The 21,420-nt window shown below is 44.0% G+C and overlaps 2 protein-coding genes across 4 annotated transcripts in view; one reads left to right on the top strand and one right to left on the bottom strand.

Moving 5' to 3' along the window:
* CEPT1 (choline/ethanolamine phosphotransferase 1) overlaps positions 1-1,490 on the bottom strand; it is a 46,672-nt gene extending 45,182 nt beyond the window's left edge. The window contains exon 1 of one of the 3 annotated variants that reach the window (XM_045014629.1): positions 1,474-1,490. The gene's annotated coding sequence lies outside the window, so the exon portion shown is untranslated. Of the gene's footprint in view, positions 1-314; positions 559-1,473 lie in introns of those variants that run through there. The other 2 variants (XM_045014626.1, XM_045014627.1) reach the window with 2 other exon arrangements.
* On the top strand, positions 546-21,134 carry DRAM2 (DNA damage regulated autophagy modulator 2). The gene is made up of 9 exons (XM_045014630.1): positions 546-680; positions 5,512-5,644; positions 8,334-8,596; positions 10,841-10,908; positions 11,799-11,938; positions 16,667-16,829; positions 18,915-18,997; positions 19,999-20,091; positions 20,761-21,134. The coding sequence occupies exons 3-9, from the start codon at positions 8,466-8,468 to the stop codon at positions 20,866-20,868; spliced, it is 786 nt and encodes a 261-aa protein (XP_044870565.1). The 5' UTR covers positions 546-680; positions 5,512-5,644; positions 8,334-8,465; the 3' UTR covers positions 20,869-21,134.
* The last annotated feature ends 286 nt before the right edge of the window (positions 21,135-21,420 follow it).

The following is a 21,420-nucleotide window of genomic DNA, read 5'->3' as shown; positions in this document are numbered from 1 at the left end:
TTTCAGTGACACCGATTTTCTGAGAAACCAGAGGGAATTTTGCAGGGTTTCCTGCCCGTGGCTGCCGGTCCCAGCGATGTTTTAGAGAAGCCCAAGCCCCGGCCCCGGCCCTGCTCGGTCGGTCGGTGGGTGGGATGGATGAGTCGGGACAGCAAATCGCCCCGCACAAAGGGAAGCTCCAGAACTCGCTCCGCCGGAAGCTACAAACCCGGACGGAAACACCCCACTCCCGGCATGGCCCCCCCGGCTCGCTCAGGCCGCCCGCCCAGCCGGCAGGGACCCCTCGGGGGCTAGAGCCAGGACCCCGCACACACCAGGGAGCCCGGGGCCAGAGACTCCGGCCGCCGCCTCCCCGGAGGAGCCGGTCACACAGAGCCCGAGGCCCCGCGGAGTTCGCGGCTCGGCCCCTCAGCCTCCGTCGGAGGACCCGGCATTTACCTCAGCCTCTCTCCGCACAAGCACGGGCGGCGCTTTTACGTCTCTTTTCCGGCTGCCGTAAATGAACCGGGGACGGGGTGACTCGGGAGCGCGCGCTGAGAGGTGGGTGTGGGAGCCCGGCTCGGGAGCGCGCGGGACTGGGCGTGTGGCGCGCGCGCGCCCCGGGCTCACTCGCCCTTGTCCCTGCCGTGCGCGCGCTGCCTGGGCGGAGAGGCCATGGGGATGAGCCAGGAGTGCCCGAGGTAAGGCACCCGCGGGGCAGAGAGCGCGCGCTCCCCCCGGGTCTGTCAGGCACCGAGCCGGGTCCCAGTCCGTCCTGCCCCCCCTACACTGATCCCCCCACTGCCCTGCCCCCCTCCTACCCCCTACACTGATCCCCCCACTGCCCTGCCCCCCTCCTACCTCCTACACTGATCCTCCCCGTACCCATTCCCCTCACTGCCCTGCCCTGCCCCCCACCTCCCTACACTGATTCCCCCGTACCCCTTCCCTGCCCCCTCCCACCCTCCTACACTGATCCCCCCACTGCCCTGCCCCCCTCCCACCCCCTACACTGATCCTCCCCGTACCCCTTCCCCCCACTGCCCTGCCCCCCACCCCCTACACTGATCCCCCCACTGCCCTGCTCCCTCACCCCTACACTGCCCTGTCCCCCTCCCACCTACACTGATCCTCCCCGTACCCCTTCCCCTCACTGCTCTGCCCTCCTACACTGATCCCCTTCCCCTACCTGCCCTGCCCCCTCACCCCTACACTGCCCTGCCCCCCTCCAGCCCCCCTACACTGTTTCCCCCATACCCCCGCCCCTCCTGCATCTTCCCCTCACACCTCCCCAGCCCCCCACCCCCTCCTGCCATTTACCTGCTGTACTAACTCATCCCTTTACACCTCCCATTGTCCTGATCCAGCTCCCCACCCCCTCTTTCTGCCCTGTCCCAATGATGCTCTTCACGCCTCCTGTTACCCTTCCTGGCTGATTCTCTCAGTCCTGATGTTATCCAACCCCTTCCAGCTCTCCTCACCCTTCCTGCTTACTTAACTGATGCTTTTTCCTTTGGAATCTCCTTTCTAAAGCTCCACCACTGCCTAGCCCCCTTTTAAAATCTTCCCTTCAGCCTGGCTCAGATCAGACTAACTGCCAGGGGGTTCTTTCTGTGCACCAATACTCTTACTTTGTGGTGTGTATTATTCCTTGTTTCTCTGGGCTTTCCAACCCGCCTCCTTTTTAGTCACCTTAGCTTTACCTTTAGCTTTTACCCTGAGACAATACAATATTCAAATGAATTCTTTTGACACATTTAATGACTCCTCCCTATCCATTCCTTGTGCTTGTCTTGACAAAGTAATGTGCACCTGTGTGCCTGCTTGCTTCAACACAATGTCTCAGGGATGGAAATACTTATTTCAGATACAGCTCATTCTCGTTTATCTCCTATCCATTCCTGAGAGGGTCACGCTGTATCTTTCAGAATTTTCCTTCTTTCACAGCTGCTGTTGGGCTTTCTGCTTACTCTGCAATACAGGCCGCCTAAGCAAAAATTTTAACTCTAACTCATCCATGCCTTGACAGCCTATCATCTTTATTATTACAAAATCCCTTTTCCATAGCCTCATAAAGTCTCCCTACTTAATCATATGCAGAATATTCCTGCACACCGCACACATTCAAAGAAACAAAACCACATCACACCTATCCTCAAAGGAGTTTTCAGGTTTTTAAGCTCTTCATTGACTTGCTCCAGCCTATTGATTTCCCCCCACACACACCTCATCTCTGCCCCCTTCACCCCACAGTTTTACTCCTGCAGCTGTGGGAGTTCTTTCCTCTCCAGTTCTGTCTTTTTTTTTCAGATTTCATTTAAAAGCATCTTTACTAACCCTTGCCTAGTCCTGATCATTTCTCTCTTCCTCTTGCATTATTTATCCAGTGTAATTATAGGTAATTAAGTGCTTTAATATTCTATCCAACAGAAGGCTAAAAAAAAACTCCTTCAGAAAATGGATATAAAGAGCCAGGGATTGAGATAACTATTTAAGAATACTTAAATACATAAGGAAAAAAGATGCCTACACTTGTGTCTATCTAGACCAGTTGGCAAAGGAGGATTTTTATGACGTAGCAAGGGAGTTTAAGTATTTGTTTACATAGTTCTTTACATAGACATAGGCCATAGGACATCTTCATAGAGTAAATTGTTAATCATTTATACCAGCGGTCCCCAACCTTTTTGTCTGGCAGGCGCCAGCCGAAGGACCGTGGCGGCGGTCAAGCATCCGCCGAAATGCCGCCAAATTTCAGCGGCATTTCAGCGGTGACGCCTCTTGATGACGCCACTTGTTGGCGGCAAGCAGCGTCATCAAGAGGCGTCACCGCCGAATTTCGGCAGCATTTTGGCGAATGCTCGACCGCCAGCCAGGACGCAGTGCCCGCGGGCACCACATTGGGGACCGCTGATTTATACAATACTATAAATGTACACCACACTTTACAGATAAAGTGAAGACACACTCCCTTCTCTGCTTACACTGTACAAGGCCTTTATATGCACAGGCATCTGCCCAGATAGCTCCAACTGCACAATACAGTCCTTAATTAGACAATTAGAAAAAATAAAAAGAGGCAGGACACGGCAGCTGTCTAGGTGAGGGAGCATGAAGAGATTGGCTATGAGGAGAGTAGAAGAATTCTTAGAAGTGAGTTTTAAAGAGAAATATGAAAGAGTTGAGAAGGGGTGCTTGGTGGACAAAATATAGAAGGCTTTTCTAAGCACAAGAAGTTGCTAGTGTGAATGAATTTTGTACACAAAATCCTGGCATTGGATGTTCACAAAAGCACAATTATATGGAGTGTCACCTGTATGCTTTCATGTATATCCTTACCATTCTTCAGAAAGTCTGACCTTGTGCTACATCTTAATATTATAGTGACATTATGTATAGATTAAATAAATACATTAGTCAAACTGATGTTGCACAATTAAGCACTCAAAGGCAGGAAATTCTAAAGTTAAGGCTGCATCTTCAGTGCCTCCTTGTGAGTATTGCACTGTGATATAGTTGATTACATCATCATGTTTCTCAAATACTACAATACATCATATCATCTTTTCTATATCTTTAGCTAGAGCTACAGAATTTTGTATGTTTATCATTTCTTGAATACTTCTACTAATTCAGTTGCCGTAATAATCCAGTATATGATAACTAACTTTTTTATGACAAATTCTCTGTTCGCTAAAGTTGGTAACTAAATTGAAGTACCTTACATTTAACAGGATTATTTTCCTTTGGAGACAGTTACATTTCTGAACAGGAGTTCAGTATTGTATCTCACAAGCTTTTTCTCAGACAGAGTTGTATAGTCTTATTTCTGACTTATCTTTTATGTGGATGTGTACATTAGTATTTTTGGTATGCTCAAACTATCTTAATAAAGCTCAAATTTTACTTACGACTTTCTTTAATTTCTCATAAGAACATGTGTGTAGAGATTATGCTTATTTGCCACTGATTTGCAAGTTATCACTATATTTCTAACCAAGCAAGTACAACACTTAAACATGTTGAGTTGTGACTTTAAAGCCAAAGACCTTTTTTAAATAGTGGATCTTGGGTTCTTCTTATTTTTGCTATTTGAGTCTTTAAAGCTCTTGTTTTCAAGGTTTTTTCTACAAAGGCAGACAATTAATTTAAAAAAATGAAAGCTGAGATTCTAGTGTATTCACATGAGTTTTGCGGAAGCAGTTTTAAGAAAATCCTCAATAAAATCAGAACAGTTGGTAGCATTGAATTACACCTCTACCCCGATATAATGCAACACGATATAATGCAGGTACGCATACAATGCAGTAAAGCTCTGATATGCTGCTCTGAGCAGCATGTTAAGGGTGCTGGGCCAGGCCGGGGCCGAGGGGTTCAATAAGGGGCAGAGGGTCTAGGGGGCGGTCAGGGGCTCCCCCCCTCCCCAGGGTCTGGGGGGCAGGAGCTGTGGGAGGGCACTTTTGGGGGCCCCGCAGTCCCAGAGAGGTCCGGGGGATTAGCGGGGGGCCTGGAGCAGCCCAGCCCCAGCCAGCTCCACTCCGCCAGCTCCCAGCTGTGGCGCTTCACTTCCCACCGCAGGTGAGTGCAGGACTTTTCCCCAGTTGCCCCCCAGCGACACGGCTGGGGCCGAGGCAAGGAAAGCGGAGCAGGCTGGGGCCGTGTCGCTCTGCTTCCTGCCACAGGTGAGTGTGGTGGGCATCCTTTCCCCAACCTCCCCGCACTCACCGACGGCGGGAAGCAGAGCACTGCAGCTGGGAACTGGCGGAATGGAGCAGACGGGGGCCAGGCTGCTCCGCTTTCCGCTGCTGCCGGTGTGTGCCTGTCAGGGGGTGGGAGGAATAGGGGTCGGAGCAGCCAGGGGCGTTGGGTAGGGATTGGAGTCCTGGGGGTGATTAGGGACAGGGGTCTCTGGAGGGGGCGGTCAGGGAACAAGGAACAGGGGGTCAAAGCAAGTTTGATATAACGCGGTCTCACCTATAACGTGGTGAGATTTTTTGTCTCCCGAGGACCGGGTTATATCAGGATAGAGGTGTACTAGTGAAATTCTATAGCTTGTGTGATGCAGGGGGTCATACTGGATGATTAATGGTCCCTTCTGGCCTTAAAAATCTATAAGCCTAAAACACTTATCTGACATCTTGTTATGTTAACACTTTTCTTTATGGAGTCTGCTAACACTTCCAATTAGGGCTGTCAAACGATTAAAAAAATTAATCGCGATTAATTGCGAGATTAAAAAAAAATCACAATTAATCAGTTTTAATCACACTGTTAATAACAGAATACCATTTATTTAAATATTTTTGAATGTTTTCTACATTTTCAAATATATTGATTTCAGTTACAAATCAGAATACAAGGTAATGTTCCCTTTATATTATTATTTTTTAGTACAAATATTCGCACTGTAAAAAAAGATAAAAGAAATAGTGTTTTTCAGTACACCTCATACAAGTACTGTAGCGCAATCTCTTAATCGTGAAAGTTGAACTTACAAAGGTTGAATTGTTTTTACCTGTTTGTTTTTTATAGGTTTTTTAACCTAACCTAACTGTCCAGAGGACGTTTCCATGCTGATGACAGGTTCTGCTCGATAATGATCCAAAGTGGTGCGGACCGACGCACGTTCATTTTCATCATCTGAGGCAGATGCCACCAACAAAAGGTTGATTTTCTTTTTTGGTGGTTCAGGTTCTGTAGTTTCTGCATCGGAGTGTCGCTCTTTTAAGACTTTTGACAGCAATCCTATAATGGAAGTTCACGAGAGTGCTAGTGTTATTTTATTAATAGCTTGAAAATGAAATATTAAGGGGCAGAAAGTTAGTACATGTGCACTTCAGATTCCCACCAAACCTTAATTCTGCCTCTGTATCCCCATCCACCTTCCACCTCCATGCTAGAGACTATCATGCGTCATAGCAAAATACATTTGCCTTTTTGTTGTATGATGTAACCCACACCCCTTCTTCAGGTTTTATCCAGTATAAAATAGGTTTCTGTCACATGTCAAGAGGGTTCCAGAGCCTGATTAATGGCACCCGGCTATTATGCTTAGAATCTACACCCGATACTTGAAGCGGTCCCCAAATTTATCAGCAAGTGGTGGACAGAGGATTGGTGCTGGTGTAGCATGTAAGACCCAGACTGTGTGGGCAGAGGACCAAGAGTACTTAAATTAGTGACCAACCTCAGGGAAGCAGTTGATGGAAGGATACTGGCAGCCATGTGCTGTCAAGCATGGCCGCCACACAAATCCTACACCCCTCCGTCGGGAAAGGGCAGAATGAAGACACCACTGAGGGACATGGAATACTCTGAGGTTTCAGGGAAGTATGCAAAGAGTGGGTAAGATGAAGATGCATGTCTGGCCTGTCTCATAGGGGTTGGATCAGTTCATAACAGAAGGGTAATCTGGATAACTAAATTATCCAGCCCTCTAGGACATGGAGGAGGTTGTCAGCTCTGGACCATATATCTTTTCTTCTCTTCATATCCTTCCTCTCCTATTCCTGCTCTGTCTCCTGGCTTTATGCTTGCCCTTTGGACTCTTCGCCTGCCACCCCCGATCTCCTTCCTCCTCCTACTCCACTTCCTGTCAGTCTGTTATCTCTGTCAGAGTTCACGGCTGAGGTAGGAGCAGATGCAGGCTGGAACCGGGGCAGGCTAGGTGGGAAACAGCCACAGGTACACGCTAGAGCAGGAGCAGCAGTAAGGGCAGTGTTCCCAGCCAAGTAGTGACATTGAGCAGACTAGAGAGGCTGCTTCCCAGGAACCTATGTACCTGCCTTGGGATCACCTGGCAGGATCTCGCCTGTGGATTGGCTGAACCCTGTAGGTAACTGATCACTCATTACACTCAAGCAGGCTCAGAGGTAACTCAGGGATGAGATCTCACACTTTTATCTCCCACTTCCTCACTCTGAGACCCATCTCTCTCTCTTTGACTCGGCTTCTGCTCCCTTCTTGGAATCTAGTTTCTCCTTCTCTCATTTCCCCATCCACTGGCTGGAGAGGAGGAGTCTCCTCATCACTTTCAGATTCTCTCTTCCCATACAATCTGTTCCTTTCTATCTAGTCTCTCCCTCCCCCTCCATGGGGTCCTCTACCACTCTGGCTCCCTCAGTCTCTCTTCCTGTACTTTGATGTCTGGCTCTCTCTATTCCTGTCACTGCAGCTGACCACCCTCATTCTGGTTAGTTTCAATGCTGTATTTCCTATCCAGCTCTGGACTGACTCCACACTGCCTTATTCATCATCTGGCTCTGCTCTTTTCTGAGGGTTCTGTCTTTGACTTTCTCTGATCACCACTCTCTCCACATTGCTCACTTCTTGTCTTTTTTGCCCGGTCCATTGCTCTGTTCACAGTCTCCAATCTTTCATCTCTTTGGACCCTTACATCTACTAGGCTTAACCAGTTTCTGTGACCTTTGTTTCTTAAATGTAAGACTGGCCTTGTGGTTAAAGCACAAGACCATGATTTTGTAGAACTGGGCTCTATTTTTAGCTTCCTGATTGGAGCCGGTAGCAAACTACTGTCTTCCCCTCCCACCAGCAGCAAGGGAGGAATTACAATTCCTTCCCTGTGCTCTTGTGGGGGTGCCACAGCTACACATTGGACCTGTGCATCTAGCTCTGTATGAAGGGTAATCTTGCTCTGAGACTCGGATTTTCAAAACTGGATTGGTGCATAAACGCAGTGTGATGCACTTAACTAACTAGGTGTGTAAGTGGAACTTTCTCTGCAGCTGGATTAGGTGGTGGTTGTCTCTGGAGGTCCTAGATGGCAGCAGCCAGCTCTTGCCAAAAGAAATCTATGAACATATTTACTGACTTAAGTGTGAGGTGGTAAAGTGTCTTGAGAGCCTCAGATGGAAGGTGCTCGATAAGTGCAAGAGTTACTAATATTTCCGTGTTGTCAGGTCACTTTGTAAATATGACCGGTTTGTTGTTAGTGGCAGTTGTAGAACCTTTAATTTCCTTTGTTGGTAAAACTGTCACTGAGGCATATTCTGTACTCACTGCACTCATATCCTCTCTGATCCCTGGGGCTTAACCTTGGAGAGATTTTATGCACAAATAGAGTTGAAAAGAAAGAATCACAACACAGTGGCTCTCCTGACACAGCTGTGGAAGCAGACAAATGTTAAGGCAGTAAAATGACATCCGTGAGTTTCTTCTCTAGCTTTCTTCTGTGAGTTGCAGTATGAAAGTTTCCAAAATAAGTTTCTGCTTTTCATTTTAAAGTTCCTTCTGGGTTGAAAGAGCAGTGACTTCCTGAAAGCCTCCTGTTGTGCTTTCAATGACAGTGATACTAAATCCAATTTGTCTTCTCTTACTATGGCTGTTTATAACAGGATGCGCATGGAGACTGCATGTTAACACAATTCACTCTTTGGCTTCAAGAAGAGAAAAACACTGAGACGAAACCAAAGATCTTTTGCATATTTGATTCTTCACAGCGTTTGGACTTGTGAAACAGTGCTGCAATGTGGTGGTTTCAGCAAGGCCTCTGTTTCTTGCCTTCGGCTTTGGTTGTTTGGTCAGCCGCTTCTTTCATATTTTCATATATTACTGCAGTCCTTCTACATCATATCGACCCTTTGGTGCCCTACATCAGGTCAGTAAAACTCTAACTGTTGCACTGTTAACTATACCACAGTATTCATGCCAGAACTGGCCTTTCCTTTTTATGCAGTTGTTTCCCCTAACATTTAAAAAAATTGTAGTTTAAAATATATAGTTTTGGGATTAGCAGTTTTAACATTAAACTAAGAAGATATTTTTTTAAAAAACAAACATCAATACTTGTCTTGTTAATTTAATTTAGTTTAATTTTTTGGACAAACACAAACATTTACATTTTAAGGTTTTCATGGCCTGTGTTAATGTCATTACGATATCATAGGGTGTTTTAGTGATCACTAGAGATTTTGGATAACTGGAGGCACAGAGCCATAGAATAAGTATCTGAATCCAGAGTTCTTGTTCTCTGAGGCCAATTCTCGGCCTTTTCTGTACTTGGACTCATCCAGACACACCCTCCTTTCTAGCCGTATGCGAAGGGCAGGGTGGTTACATATGCAATCTTGAGATTGGAAACCCGTGTTCTGTGACAATATGCCTTTTTCATTTGAAACGTGGATATTTTCCTCTTTGGTTTTAACATGTTTTTTAACTAAAATCAGTTGCTGGTGCAATGTCGTAGACAGCCATGGGTAGTTCTTAGTTCTGCTAACCAAGCACAGTCACAGAATTTAACATCTCTCTGGAAGTACTAAGGGAGGGTCTGCATGTGCCTCTGCTGCTGTCCTCCTTCAGATGGCTGGACCTACCATCATCTTCCCCCTCTAATTTCTCCTCCATTTGATGGAAGGACTGGCAGCCTTCACAACTTGATCCATTGACTATTGAGCTGCTAGAGATGAGTTGTAACTGCCCTTATCAGAAAAGGTATCATGCTTTGTGCAAATTACTAACAAAACAAAACAAACTATCCAGCATGAAACGTAGGGAGAATTAGCTTTCCATGAATTCCAGAATGTATATTTATATCTAATCTCTCATACTCCTTAGTTTATTGCCCTTCTGTGTCATGTGATTTACTCTCACTTAGGCCAGGATTTCACTTCTGATTCAGGATTTAAAAAAAAACCACACACACACACACACACAATTTTTAGCTGCTGTTGAGAGTATTAAAACATTGTTAGTCACATAAGATGAGATTCACTCCATGCGGACAGTCAGCCCCAAGCCTGTGTGCCACTTAATTCCTACTTTGGTCCTCAGAATAGGGTTTAAAGGGATTTAAACAGGTCCAAGGCCTCATGCTGGCTTTTGCACTGGGTCTTTACAAATTAAATTAGCAGTGAGAACTTTTCACTAATTGTTTAATCTCTTTAAAACTCTCCTTTCTAACATTACTTCTTACTTATGTGGGTATGGCAGCTTCACCTTTAGAGTTTGAGAGACTAGCCTGCCTGGAGGCTTGATGCCCGATCTTCGCCTTTCTTATGATTAGTACTGCTGCCTTTTTGATCGCCTGATAGATTTACTCAGAGTTCCACCGTGGTGTAATGGAGATACAGAAATGTCAAGCAAGTTTTTCCAGAGATTTTGAGAGCCGAATTTGAGACACTTTAAAGGGGCCCTTTTTTCAGAAAGTGCTGAGCACCTACTTTAGAAAGTCAGGCCCCATTAAAGTATTTCAAGTTGGGCACCCAAAAATTGAGGGCTCCCAACCTATTAGCCACTTTTGAATATCTTGACACTCATTTACAGGTGTAAAAATGTAACTCTGCAAGTCTGCTTTGTTTATAGTGAATCAGGCAGAAGTTTGATTGTATGCAGTGAATAACATATGGGACCACATGTTGAACAGTTAAAGAAAAAATAATGAACAGCTCCCACATTCACTGTATACAGTCCAGCCTGCACACTAAATGATGAAAGTGTACTTTGAAAATGTGTAATTAAAACCTGTATTGTAATCTGTATGTCCTGTTGAAACCTTAATTTTGGCCTTTCCAGAGTTTAGAGTGCTTCATTTTACAGCCTTAACTGTCTTAACTTTTTATGGAGAAGTAACATAAACAGGGTAGCTATGTTGGATTGTACATATTGTTCATGTTCTAAAAACATTGTGCCCATAACAAACAGGCAGTCATGTTGGCTTCTGCAGCCCTAGAAACTAGCACCGTAAATTGCTTAAGTAGTGTACCACAAAATAAGTGAAACTGCTTTGAATGCTTCATGACTCTGTTTCTCCTTTCCTTCCCTCCTCTTATAAAGATGCATTTCTTGGGTGGAAATTTACAGTACATGATGGAGAACCATGTTTTATATACTGTTTTTCTTACAGTGACACAGGGACAATACCTCCTGAAAGATGCTTATTTGGGATTATGTTAAATATTTCCACTTTCTTAGGTAAGTAGATACAATGACCTCTAGCACATTGTAAACACTTCTGGAATACAAATTATTAAACAGGAACGCTAAGTTACTTAGTTTCATTATTACTAACTTACCCATAATTCCCAGACAAAAGCTACATTAAGAGAGTGAGGCTGAGAGTACAGATCAGTTATTTAGGGTGAAATGCATTATAGGATTGTTGTAATTATCCCCAAACCAAGCATTTATTAGTGCAGGAAACTCATAGTTAAGGTTAAGCTTAAAAGAAATCAAGACATGTTAAGGTATGAAAATGCACATTCAAACAAGTCAATAACCTTAACTGTGCCCAGTAGTGACATCATGGGGGAAGTGGAATCTCATGTGTCTTTAAAAATCAGTTTAATCTAGTCTGGGATCACAAACACTACATGCCTTGACCAGAAGGTAATTCCATTTCTGTCACTTCACTTTATTTCCTGACTTGAGTTCCTCACTTTGCTCTCTTAGGGCTTGTCTTCACTAGTGGCTAAATCAGCGCTGCTGCAATTGATGCAGCAGCTGCGATTTACTGGGTCTGGTGAAGACATGATAAGTTGATGGCAGAGCGCTCTCCTGTTGACTTCAGTACTCCACCTCCTCGAGAGGTGGAAGCTATGTCAACAGGAGAGTGTCTCCCGTCAACATAGCGCAGTGTAGATACTGCTGTAAATCAAGCTAAGCTACGTCCACTTAACTTACATGATTTACATAACTTAACTCATGTTAACTTAGATTGACTTCCATCATTAGTGTAGACCAGACCTTAATGTAGTTTTTGCCTTTTAAATAACAATGACCTCTGTCTCTTATCACCTTACAGTTGACAAGAATAGTCTCCTTGTTTACTCAAGCCTCACTGCATTTGGGTTGTTTGTTCACAGGTATTGCTACTGTGTATGTTCGCTATAAACAAGTTTATGCTCTGAGTCCAGGAGAACCCAAGATCGTCAGATTAAATAAGGCTGGCTTTACACTTGGAATAATAAGCTGCTTTGGACTTTGCATTATTGCCAACTTCCAGGTTTGTGTTCTGTCTGCAGTTTTCTGGATGTTAAACTGGAAGGACAATTCAGTATTTTGGACCAGATTTCAGAGGTGCTGAGCCCCCACTGACTTAAGTTATAGCTGTGGGTGCTCACCACCTCTGAAAAGCAGGTCCTTTATATATGTTTTCTTTCAAAACAGACAGATATTTTTGGAAGAATTACAAGCCCTAGTAAACTCTGTTCTTCTCCTGTCTCTCAAATGTCTATTTTTCTCTACATTATTATCTTCCTTTTCAGAGTTTTCCTTCTCTCAAATTGATAACCTTTTAAATATTCACACCAGCAAGAAACGCCATATGCAGGGCTTCCAGGTGTCACCCATCTGATGGCAACAGTCATGCATTTGGTAGCCATGTTATGCATATCCGCATCTCAGTTGGAGTCTCATGCATCCAGCTGATCTGCCAAAAGGATGCTGGCATTTATCTGCAGTTATGCAGCCTTTTGGCTACTGGGGAGCCTGCTTAACAAGGATCCAGGTGCCTCCTTCCCCTGCTGGATTAGGGCCAGAAGTGAGAAGCCAGGAAGTGGCTAGAGCATTTGGTGGGAGCAGAAACACAAGGTGAGGAGCTTGATACTGGCCTCAGGCTCCAGCCTACTCTCTTCCCTCAAATCCAGTTGTACCACATGCTTTATAGCACATAGCCCCTGCCCACGGGGAGCCCCAGCACCCAATGTCCTCAGCTGCCACCAAGAGCTTTAACACTTCCTATCCATCCACGGGCCCAGCACTTCCTGACTTCCCAGCAGGCACCCATCTAGCTCCTCCTCCCTCCCTGTGGCCACTCACCTACCCTGGCTAGAGATGCCAAGTTTTATTCAGCTCCATGTCCTAACCCCACCAATGATCAAGGGATGCTGTGTTTGACTAGGTCTAAATTTAGGGTTATATGCAAGTTAGTTAATTAAATACTATACATAAAATGGCACATGGTACAAACCAGAACTTGGCAGCTATGCTTATTAGCATATTTGACTCTCAGTGCTAACAAGGAGGATCCCACAGAAAAAAGGAGCCAAAAAAGAAATTATATTCCACTAATTATGGAGGATAAATCAAGAGGGGGCAGAAAGTGGAGTAAGATCGAAGGGTGAGCAAAAGGGTGAGCAGAGGAGGACACCAAGCAGAGAACCCCAGATAGTGGTCGATGCAGAAACTGTTGAGGGTGTCAGTGGATGCCGCCTCGTAGAACTCTGCCCAGATGGGTGCATGTGAGAGGCCGAAGGCTTGTCTGCAAGGAGTAATTGACAGGCATAGCTATAGCAGAGTAATTGAATAATTATTGTGCTATAGCGATCCAGCTCAATTTTCCCCATGCAGACAAGCCCAAAGAAAATTTCTCTGCTTCTGCCAAGTCTTGATCTCTACATTGTGTGATGGGGCAAGGCCAGATGGCTATAGAAAAGTAGTGGGAGATAGATATTAGCCCCAGGTTAAACAAATCCCTGGTACCAGGATAAGTAAATGGCAGCTGCTCAGGTCAGTTAAGACACCTGGGGCCAATTAAGAGCTTTCCAGAAGGCAGGGAGGATGCTAGGTTGATTGGGACACCTGAAGCCAATCAGGGGCTGGCTGAAACTAGTTAAAAAACCTCCCAGTTAGTCAGGTGGGCATGTCAGGAGCTGTGAGAAGTTGCACTGTTGGAGAGACTGAGCTGTATACACCATATTAGGCACAAGGAAGGAGGCCCCAAGATAAGGGTGAAGTGGAGCTTGAGGAAGTGGGGGCTGCTGTGGGGAAGTAGCCCAGGGAATTGTACATGTCCTGTTCCTAAAAGGTCAGCTACCATAGCTGATACTATTAGGGTCCCAGGGCTGGAGCCCAGAGTAGAGGGTGGGCCTGGGCTTCCCCCTTTTGCCCCCCTGATTAATCAGAGACTGGGAAACAACAGAGACTGTACAAGGGAGGATAGCTTCTCCTCACCTCCCTCGCTGGCTTATGATGGAAATGGCTCAATAGACTGTGACCCTTGTCCCTAGAGAGAGAAGGGTTAATGAGGCTAGTGAAATCACAGAGCTTTGTCACAACTGGCAATATAGAAAAACATATTTGACCACTGGATGGCAGTATAGCAGCACGCAATTTAAATTCTGATTTCTACAGTACAGATACAGAGTCAGCCTTGGGAATTTATTGGTATTTGGTTAAATACGTGGCCAGATTTTGTAAGGGACTGGATGATTTCATTACCATTCATCTCATCTGTAGTTACGTAGCTAAAATAAGGGGAAGCTAGGCTCATGTTTTAGGGCATAAGATGATCTGTGGGGGGAGGAGGAAGTCATGCAGAGTCAGCCAGGCGCATTTTTTTTCCTACCTTCCTTCTGAGCATCGGGAACTGGTCACTGACCAAAGACAAAAAACTTGTCTGAGTCGACCAACAGTCTAACTGTCTATGGAAAATCCTGTGTTTCTTTGATAATAGTAGAGTCTCTTACAATTTGTTACTGTTAAATTTCGAAGTATGTATTCCACTTAAAATGTGATTCTATTCTACTTTTAAAATAAGTAAAAGTGATCCTTTCTTAGTCAAAGGAGCAACTGCCAGTTTTGATGCAAAGCCGTTATTGTTCTTAACCCCTGTTAGAACTGAAGAGTGAACATACCTAAGAGGGAGTAAGGGGAAACTTATTTCTCCTACATAAAAATTGTTTACTAAATATCAGTCAGTGCAATGCTGTTGCATTTAGTGGGGTTGCACTCGTGTCACTGAGGACCTGCTTTGACCTGAAGAACCTTTATTATGGGTGGTGATGTACAAGAGATTCCAGCTTGTTTGAGTTTGCAGAACTGGCAGTCAGAAAAGACTAATACACCGAGCCAATCCAATCTGAAGTAATGGAGACACAAACACAGAACCCCATGATTCCATTTTTACAGAGTCACTTTTCAGAGTAGAACCACTAGGTTTTAGCCTGTATTGTGTGATCCTGTTGTGTTCATAAACTTAAAATTTAGACAGGGGTGAAAGTAACTTAAGGGACTTACCGGTACACAGGGCTGGAGTCTGAGCAGGGCAGGGCCTCAGACAGAAGGGGCAGGGCCTTGAAATCCCCGGGCCCTTTAAATCACCATTGCTACCCCGGGGTTCCAGCCATGATTTAAAGGGCCAGGGTCTCTGGCTGCTGCTGGGAGCCCAGGACCCTTTTAAATTGCCAGCCTGGGGAAGCTGCCCCCTGCCAGTACAGTTGGCTCTTGCCGATACGCCGTACCAGACCGTACTGACTTACTTTCACCTCTGATTTTAGGATAGAAGGGGTTAATAGGCCATCTGATCCCTGCCCTCATCTGCATAATTGCAATTGCAGGGCTTCCTTTATCCAGCTTCAGTGTTGCATCCCAGTTTTCTCTGAATACATCTTGTGATAAGACCTTGATGGTTTCTTGTCATTAAACTACAGGCTTCCTTGGACAAGTAGCATGCAGCCAAGTTTGCAAGAGTGGTTACAGACTATAGGCAACTCGACATTTCTGTGTCCAGCTTGATACACTTTGTATCATGTACAAAAGTGCTGAGCACCTGCAGTTCCTAGTGACTTGAAATGGAGCTGCAAGTGCTGGCCCAAAGTGTCTGAAGTTGGGAACCCAAAATCAGTGGCCTTTTTTTAAATGTCGGCTTTGAACTCTGTGCCTTGGCTTACTCATCTGTAAAATGGAAATATGAATACTTACCACAACAGTCATGTAAGGATCAGTTTTTATAAAAAAATATTTTGATCCTCAGATGGAAGACTCTCTATATGTGCAGGTTACTGGTACTATTCTCATTGTAACGTTATTTCATTGTCTGATGGGCCTATTCTCATTTTACTTGCCTCAAACCCTCCTCAACAATTCCTCCACTTTCTTTTTGTTAGTACTGTTGAGTTATTTACAGACCAGTCTCATTAAGGCTGTATTTCACACAGCCATCCTAGGAGTCAGATTGTCATCTTTTCATTATTAGATGAGAATCTGTGACTTGACCATTGAGTCTTTTGTGTCTGAATGATGGGAAGTGATGACAGACGAACTAGCTTAATTGAGAACACTGAGTGTTGCCAAGTCAAATAATGTGCTGTTTAGGAGGCTTATGCTTAGCAACAACAGTGTTATAAGAAGTATGTGGCTAATGAAAGCTCAGTAAAAGCTTTTATTCTTCCATGGTGATGACCCCCACCCATTTCCTACCCCACCCTAATAACTAAAAACAAGGATTGTTTTAAAAAAATAAAAAGTTCATGCTATTTTGCTCAAGTCCGTTCACTGTTATCATAGCCCTAATTATTGCAACTAACTAAAAGCCCTGCTGTTCTGGCCAGTTTACTAAAATCTCTGCTTTTGAGTAAAGTATCACAGGAACTTTAATAATTGCAAGTGGCCAAGACCTTAGCTTTATGTTTCATCTGAAAGACTAGTCCTCCGGCAGCCAATTGCTCCATGACAACATGTACTGACAGAGTTGGCAGCTGCTGAATTATTGCTAACCATATGTGGATTTCCTTTGAAGGTCTCCCATCCAAGTACTGACCCTGTCCCAGCACTGCTTAACTTGAGAGATGTGAGGAGATCACAATTAGAGGTGGTGACAGCTGCAGGCAAAGCTTTTACAGAAATAAGTTGTCTGAGCTTTGATAAAGTGGAGCTATCAGCACTGCAATAAGCTAAATTGTGTTCTGTATATTTTATGTACATATTATATTTTATTTGTCTTTCCACCTAGAAATATACTCTGTTTTATATGCACGTAGTTGGAGCCTGTCTAACATTTGGAATAGGAGCCATTTACATACTGGTTCAAACTATTCTTTCCTACACGATGCAGCCAAAACTTTTTTGGATCCGAGTGATTGTGTTACTCTGGTGTGGATCAAGCATAGCAAGCAGTATCCTTTGTTGTGAAATACAAGTAACACTAGTAGTACAAGCTAGATCATGAAATAGAGTAAGTTTGTGAAAAATGTGCAAAGACATGTGTAGGGTCTCTTCTAAATAATTGTCAGTGCTAAAAAACATGTGACCATAGAATATATACTAGTCTATAGACGTACAATCTACGTTGTGCTCTTTACTCGTATTGTCTCATGGGGTTTTGTCTAACATCAGAAGAAAAAGTTAATCCTGCTAATCTGTCACACTAGTTCAAGGCAGGCGGAAGGGATGGTTCACCATTTACTGAGATTGCAAAGTAGATTATTTCTAAGAGAGTTGAAGATGGCAAAGAAATGTGGTATCAAAGCACTAAGGCCTGAGAAGGGGAAGTGCATGAAAGAGACCAGTGTTTTTAGTGGGCGAGCATGAGTAGTTAACTAAAAACAAGCAAACCCCGCATTAACTGTGCTTTCATCATCTTGCATTTAGAGTATGGGAGTGTGCTCTAGGTTAGGATACATCTTAAATCCATTTCAAGATATAAACTAGTACAGAATGCACAAGATCACAGAACTAAAAATTAGCAGTAGCTTAGGTACAAGTAATCACAACTTGATCACTTGTTATGGGGCAAATATAGAATACTGGTTTGGACTCTATATAAATTTGGTGTTTTAAAAAGGGCTAGCTTCACAAAGCTGAAAATAAGTAGAGCCAAACCAGTTGACAAAGGATTTAAACCAAAAATAATGGATAATTGGGAACTATAAGAACATTTTACTAGATACTTAGAGCCACACTAAAGAAAAGGCCACACTAGTTAAAAAAAAAACAAAAACAACCACCAGCCAATCTGGTATATATGGGAAGTGAAAGTAATTATTTAAAATAAAACTCACCCACTCGCAAAATGGAAGAAAGGGCAAGTTGACCGCTTCTGAATTATATTAATACTATGAATTGTAGAAAATTGGTAAGGGAAGCAAAAGGAGTAATCCTATGGCCAGCAGCATTAAACATCTTATTATCCTTAAGTGTAGGATTCCCTTTGTTCCTAACAATGGTATTGGTCCGCTACTAGCTGGACATGGTTAACCTGTCAAAAAGAAACTGAAAAGGTAAAAGTGTTCAATAAATATTTCTGTTCTGTATTTGGGGGGGAAAAAGCCATATCATATGGTGATGAAATACTCTCCATGCTAATTGTGATTAAGGAGGATGTTAGAGAGCAGCTACTAAAGCTAGACATTTTAAAAAATTATCTGGTGTGGTTAACTTGCACTCAAGAGTTTTAAAGGAGCTGAAGTTGTTGTAATGTACTTCGAGTTGACAGGGTAGTGCACTACACTTTGATAAGAAACTACAAGAGTACAAAATCAACATGGCTCACATTAAACGGATTAAAAACTGACTGACGGGTCTCAAAATGTAATTATAAATGGGGAATCATCATTGAGCAGGTGTGTATCAACTGGCGTCCTCCAGGGATTAGTTCTGAGCCCTACACTATTTAATATTTTGGGCCAATGCATTAATCTGCCACTGGCCTGGATTAGCAGCTAGGAGCTTCTGGCTGAGGTATCCCAACAGGATAGGGGAGATCACACTCGCCTCTACCTCCTGGAGCCTCCTCTGGCTGTCGTAAGCTCCATGGCTGCTGCCTTCAGAGCTGGGCTCTGAAGGCAGCACAGAAGTGAGGACTCTCCCTACAATCCAGGGACTCCCCTACAACAGATTTGTAACTGCCCCACGACCCCCTTTTGGGTCAGGACCCCCACAGTTACACCACCATGAAATTTCAGATGTAAACATCTGAAAACATGAAATTAACTAAGCCAGATTGGACCATGAATTTGGTAGGGCCCTAGTTATGGGGTAAGAAATTATGCTTTTGTTGCAAAGAGTAACTTTCAGTTTCACCTGAAGGTTACTGTTCATTATTGTAAATGCTTCTTACCTTGGCATTTCAGAGCCCAGACTCTCATCTCATTTATGCAGATACCAGGCCACAGGGTGAAACTTAGTCTAGACCTTAACTTGAACATTCTTTCCAAATTTGCCATTTAGCATCTCGCATCTTCCTTACCTTGTTTCTTTAGTGTTTGTTTCTTCGGTCCTTTTGTACAGTGGCCTGTATGGAACTGACCTAGTTCAGAAGCTGCACTGGAACTCACAGGAGAAAGTAAGTCAGATTTTGAGAGCGGGGAGGAAAAGGTAGGACAGTTCCATAAAGGAAGTTGTGTGCATTTAGCATTGGGAAAAAGTGTTCCATGTGTGAAGGCTAATGCAGACTTTCTAACTCAGGGATCAGCAATCTTTGGCACGCGGCTTGCCAGGGTAAGCACCCTGGCGGGCCAGGCTGGTTTGTTTATCTGCCACGTCCGCAAGTTCATTGGGAAGCGGCGGCCAGCACATCCCTCGGCCTGCACCGCTTCCCGCAGCCCCCATTGGCCTGGGACGGCAAACCGCGGCCAGTAAGAGCCGCAATCGGCCAAACCTGCGGACACGGCAGGTAAACAAACCGGCCCGCCAGGTACAGGTTTAATGACTAGCAGCCACTATGCTGTACATGACCTGCCTTGTCTTTGCTCACCACAAAGTTATGATCAGAATGGTCAGCCAACAAGACTCTTCACCGTCACATTTTAACATGGTAGCGTTTTGCATTGAAGATGAAGCCTGTGTGTTCGTTGCTGTTTGGTGGGTTACTGAAGTGGGTATATGAGATTAATAGGAAGAATGGAGAAAGAGGAGAGAGGAAGGGAGCAAGAGAAGGAAGAAGAGAGGAAAGTGGGCAAGTTAAAGGTACATGGGATGTAGCTGTACTTTGTTAGTTGACCTTTAGAGGCCATTATGTAGTAAAGCAACACTCTAGCCCCCAATATACATTAGAAGCAATGTGTACAAGGTCCATGACTTCCAAAATAGTGAGTTAGGAGTTGTCAGCCATCTGCACATGACATCTCTGCACTCTTCTGGGGAAAGACTACTTCACCCTTTCCCTCCCAGACACCAGGTAAATTCAGCTTACTTCATTCTCTTATGAAAGAGTTAGATAAAGGTAATGGAAAAATCCTGACAGATCTAGGAGAGCATCCTTTGAAATGCAGAAATATAAGCCTTCTACCACTGGTGACTGAAAAAGCAGCCTCATTACATAGATGTATTTTCCCTTCAATACAGGGCTACATAGTTCACATCATCAGCACAATCTCCGAATGGTCTCTGGCTTTCTCCTTCCTCAGCTTTTTCCTCACCTACATCCGTGATTTTCAGGTAATGTGAAGTTTGTGTCCAATGCTTTATAGCCTGAGACTCATGAAATAAACTTAACATCCTTCATCAACTATCAGAGCTGGTAAACTCAGCCCCACCAGCCTAGTTACAACAACACACGTTTCTTTTGGTGGTTTTGAGATTCTACCCTGAAAGAGCAGCAAGGTCCCATCTTACTCACTAGATTTTCTTTGTGCTGTGTCCCTAAGGTGTATCTACTGAGGGATCAGAACTAGCTTTCACTACTTTCTTATCCTAAAGGTGCTGCAGAGCTATCATAGCTCAGGGAATAACATGGGGAAATAGCACAGGAAAGGAATGTTGCGGAAAATTCTTGGTAACTGAAAACGGGATTAGAATTAAAACTCTTTTGCCACCCTATCTGCACCTGCCATCACCCATAGATCAGCCAATTATCTCCTTCCTGAGCTGTGAAGACTTTCACACCCTGAATAGTCGTGAGAGAAGTTTGGACAAACCCATGAGGAAATATGGCAATCTCAGGGCTATTTGAGTTACTAATATTTTGCTTTCTTGGCAGGCAAGTAGTTTTTGGAGTGAGATGCATTTCAGAGTGCGTGGCCTTGTCTGTAGAAGCTACTCTAGGAAAAGAACAATAAATAGTGGAGCTGTGCTATGTTGTTTTTGTTTTGTTTTTTTCTATTACAGAAAATTTCCTTGCGTGCAGATATCAGTTTAAGTGGACACAGCGTTTGCAATACACCCAATAGCTTTGTGGCTGATGAACACACGCTGTTGATTGGAGGACGTTTATAACTAAGTGGGAGAGAAAACACTCTCAGCTTTTTATATCTCAGGAATTTAGAAAGTAGCAACAATACTAACAATTTATATAAGTGTTTGTATCAAATTCCATCCAATTAAAGAGGAGACTAAATGTAATCACTTTGACACGTAAAGGGCTTTGCTATTAACCCACATAGCAATGCAAAGGTGATTAATAATCAGTATTGTCAATAACCTGTAATACATTTCTGCATTTATACATTTTATAGAATGAAGAATAAAATGGATATTGGAAAGTTGTGAGTGGCTCTGCTGATTTGGTCCATGCGTTCTACATGCACAGCAAGGCCTTGGACAAGCTTCCAAGCTGTTTCCACTCAGGGCCTGATACAAGTCCCATGAAAGTCAGTTACAATGAATGGGAAGATGTATTTAATGAGGATTAGCTACATAGATTGGCATAGGTGGGGAGGAGTTATACCTTATCCAGGTCCTAGCATTGATAATTTTGAGAAATGCATATGCACACAAGGGGCCAAACTGAAAGTTGTACAGCCTTCATTCTGGCATTTCTTACCTTTT

This window comes from Mauremys mutica, chromosome 4 (genome assembly GCF_020497125.1).
Source record: "Mauremys mutica isolate MM-2020 ecotype Southern chromosome 4, ASM2049712v1, whole genome shotgun sequence".
NCBI lineage: Eukaryota > Metazoa > Chordata > Testudines > Geoemydidae > Mauremys > Mauremys mutica.
Note: the sequence above shows the minus strand (reverse complement) of the source record. Positions and strands in the feature narration are given on the sequence as shown.

Coding starts and splice junctions, on each gene's coding strand:
- DRAM2 (XM_045014630.1), top strand. CDS start 8,466: ATGTGGTGGTTTCAGCAAGGCCTCTGTTTCTTGCCTTCGGCTTTGGTT. Junction 8,597..10,840: donor CCTTTGGTGCCCTACATCAG/GTCAGTAAAACT, acceptor TTTTTCTTACAG/TGACACAGGGACAATACCTC. Junction 10,909..11,798: donor AAATATTTCCACTTTCTTAG/GTAAGTAGATAC, acceptor GTTTGTTCACAG/GTATTGCTACTGTGTATGTT.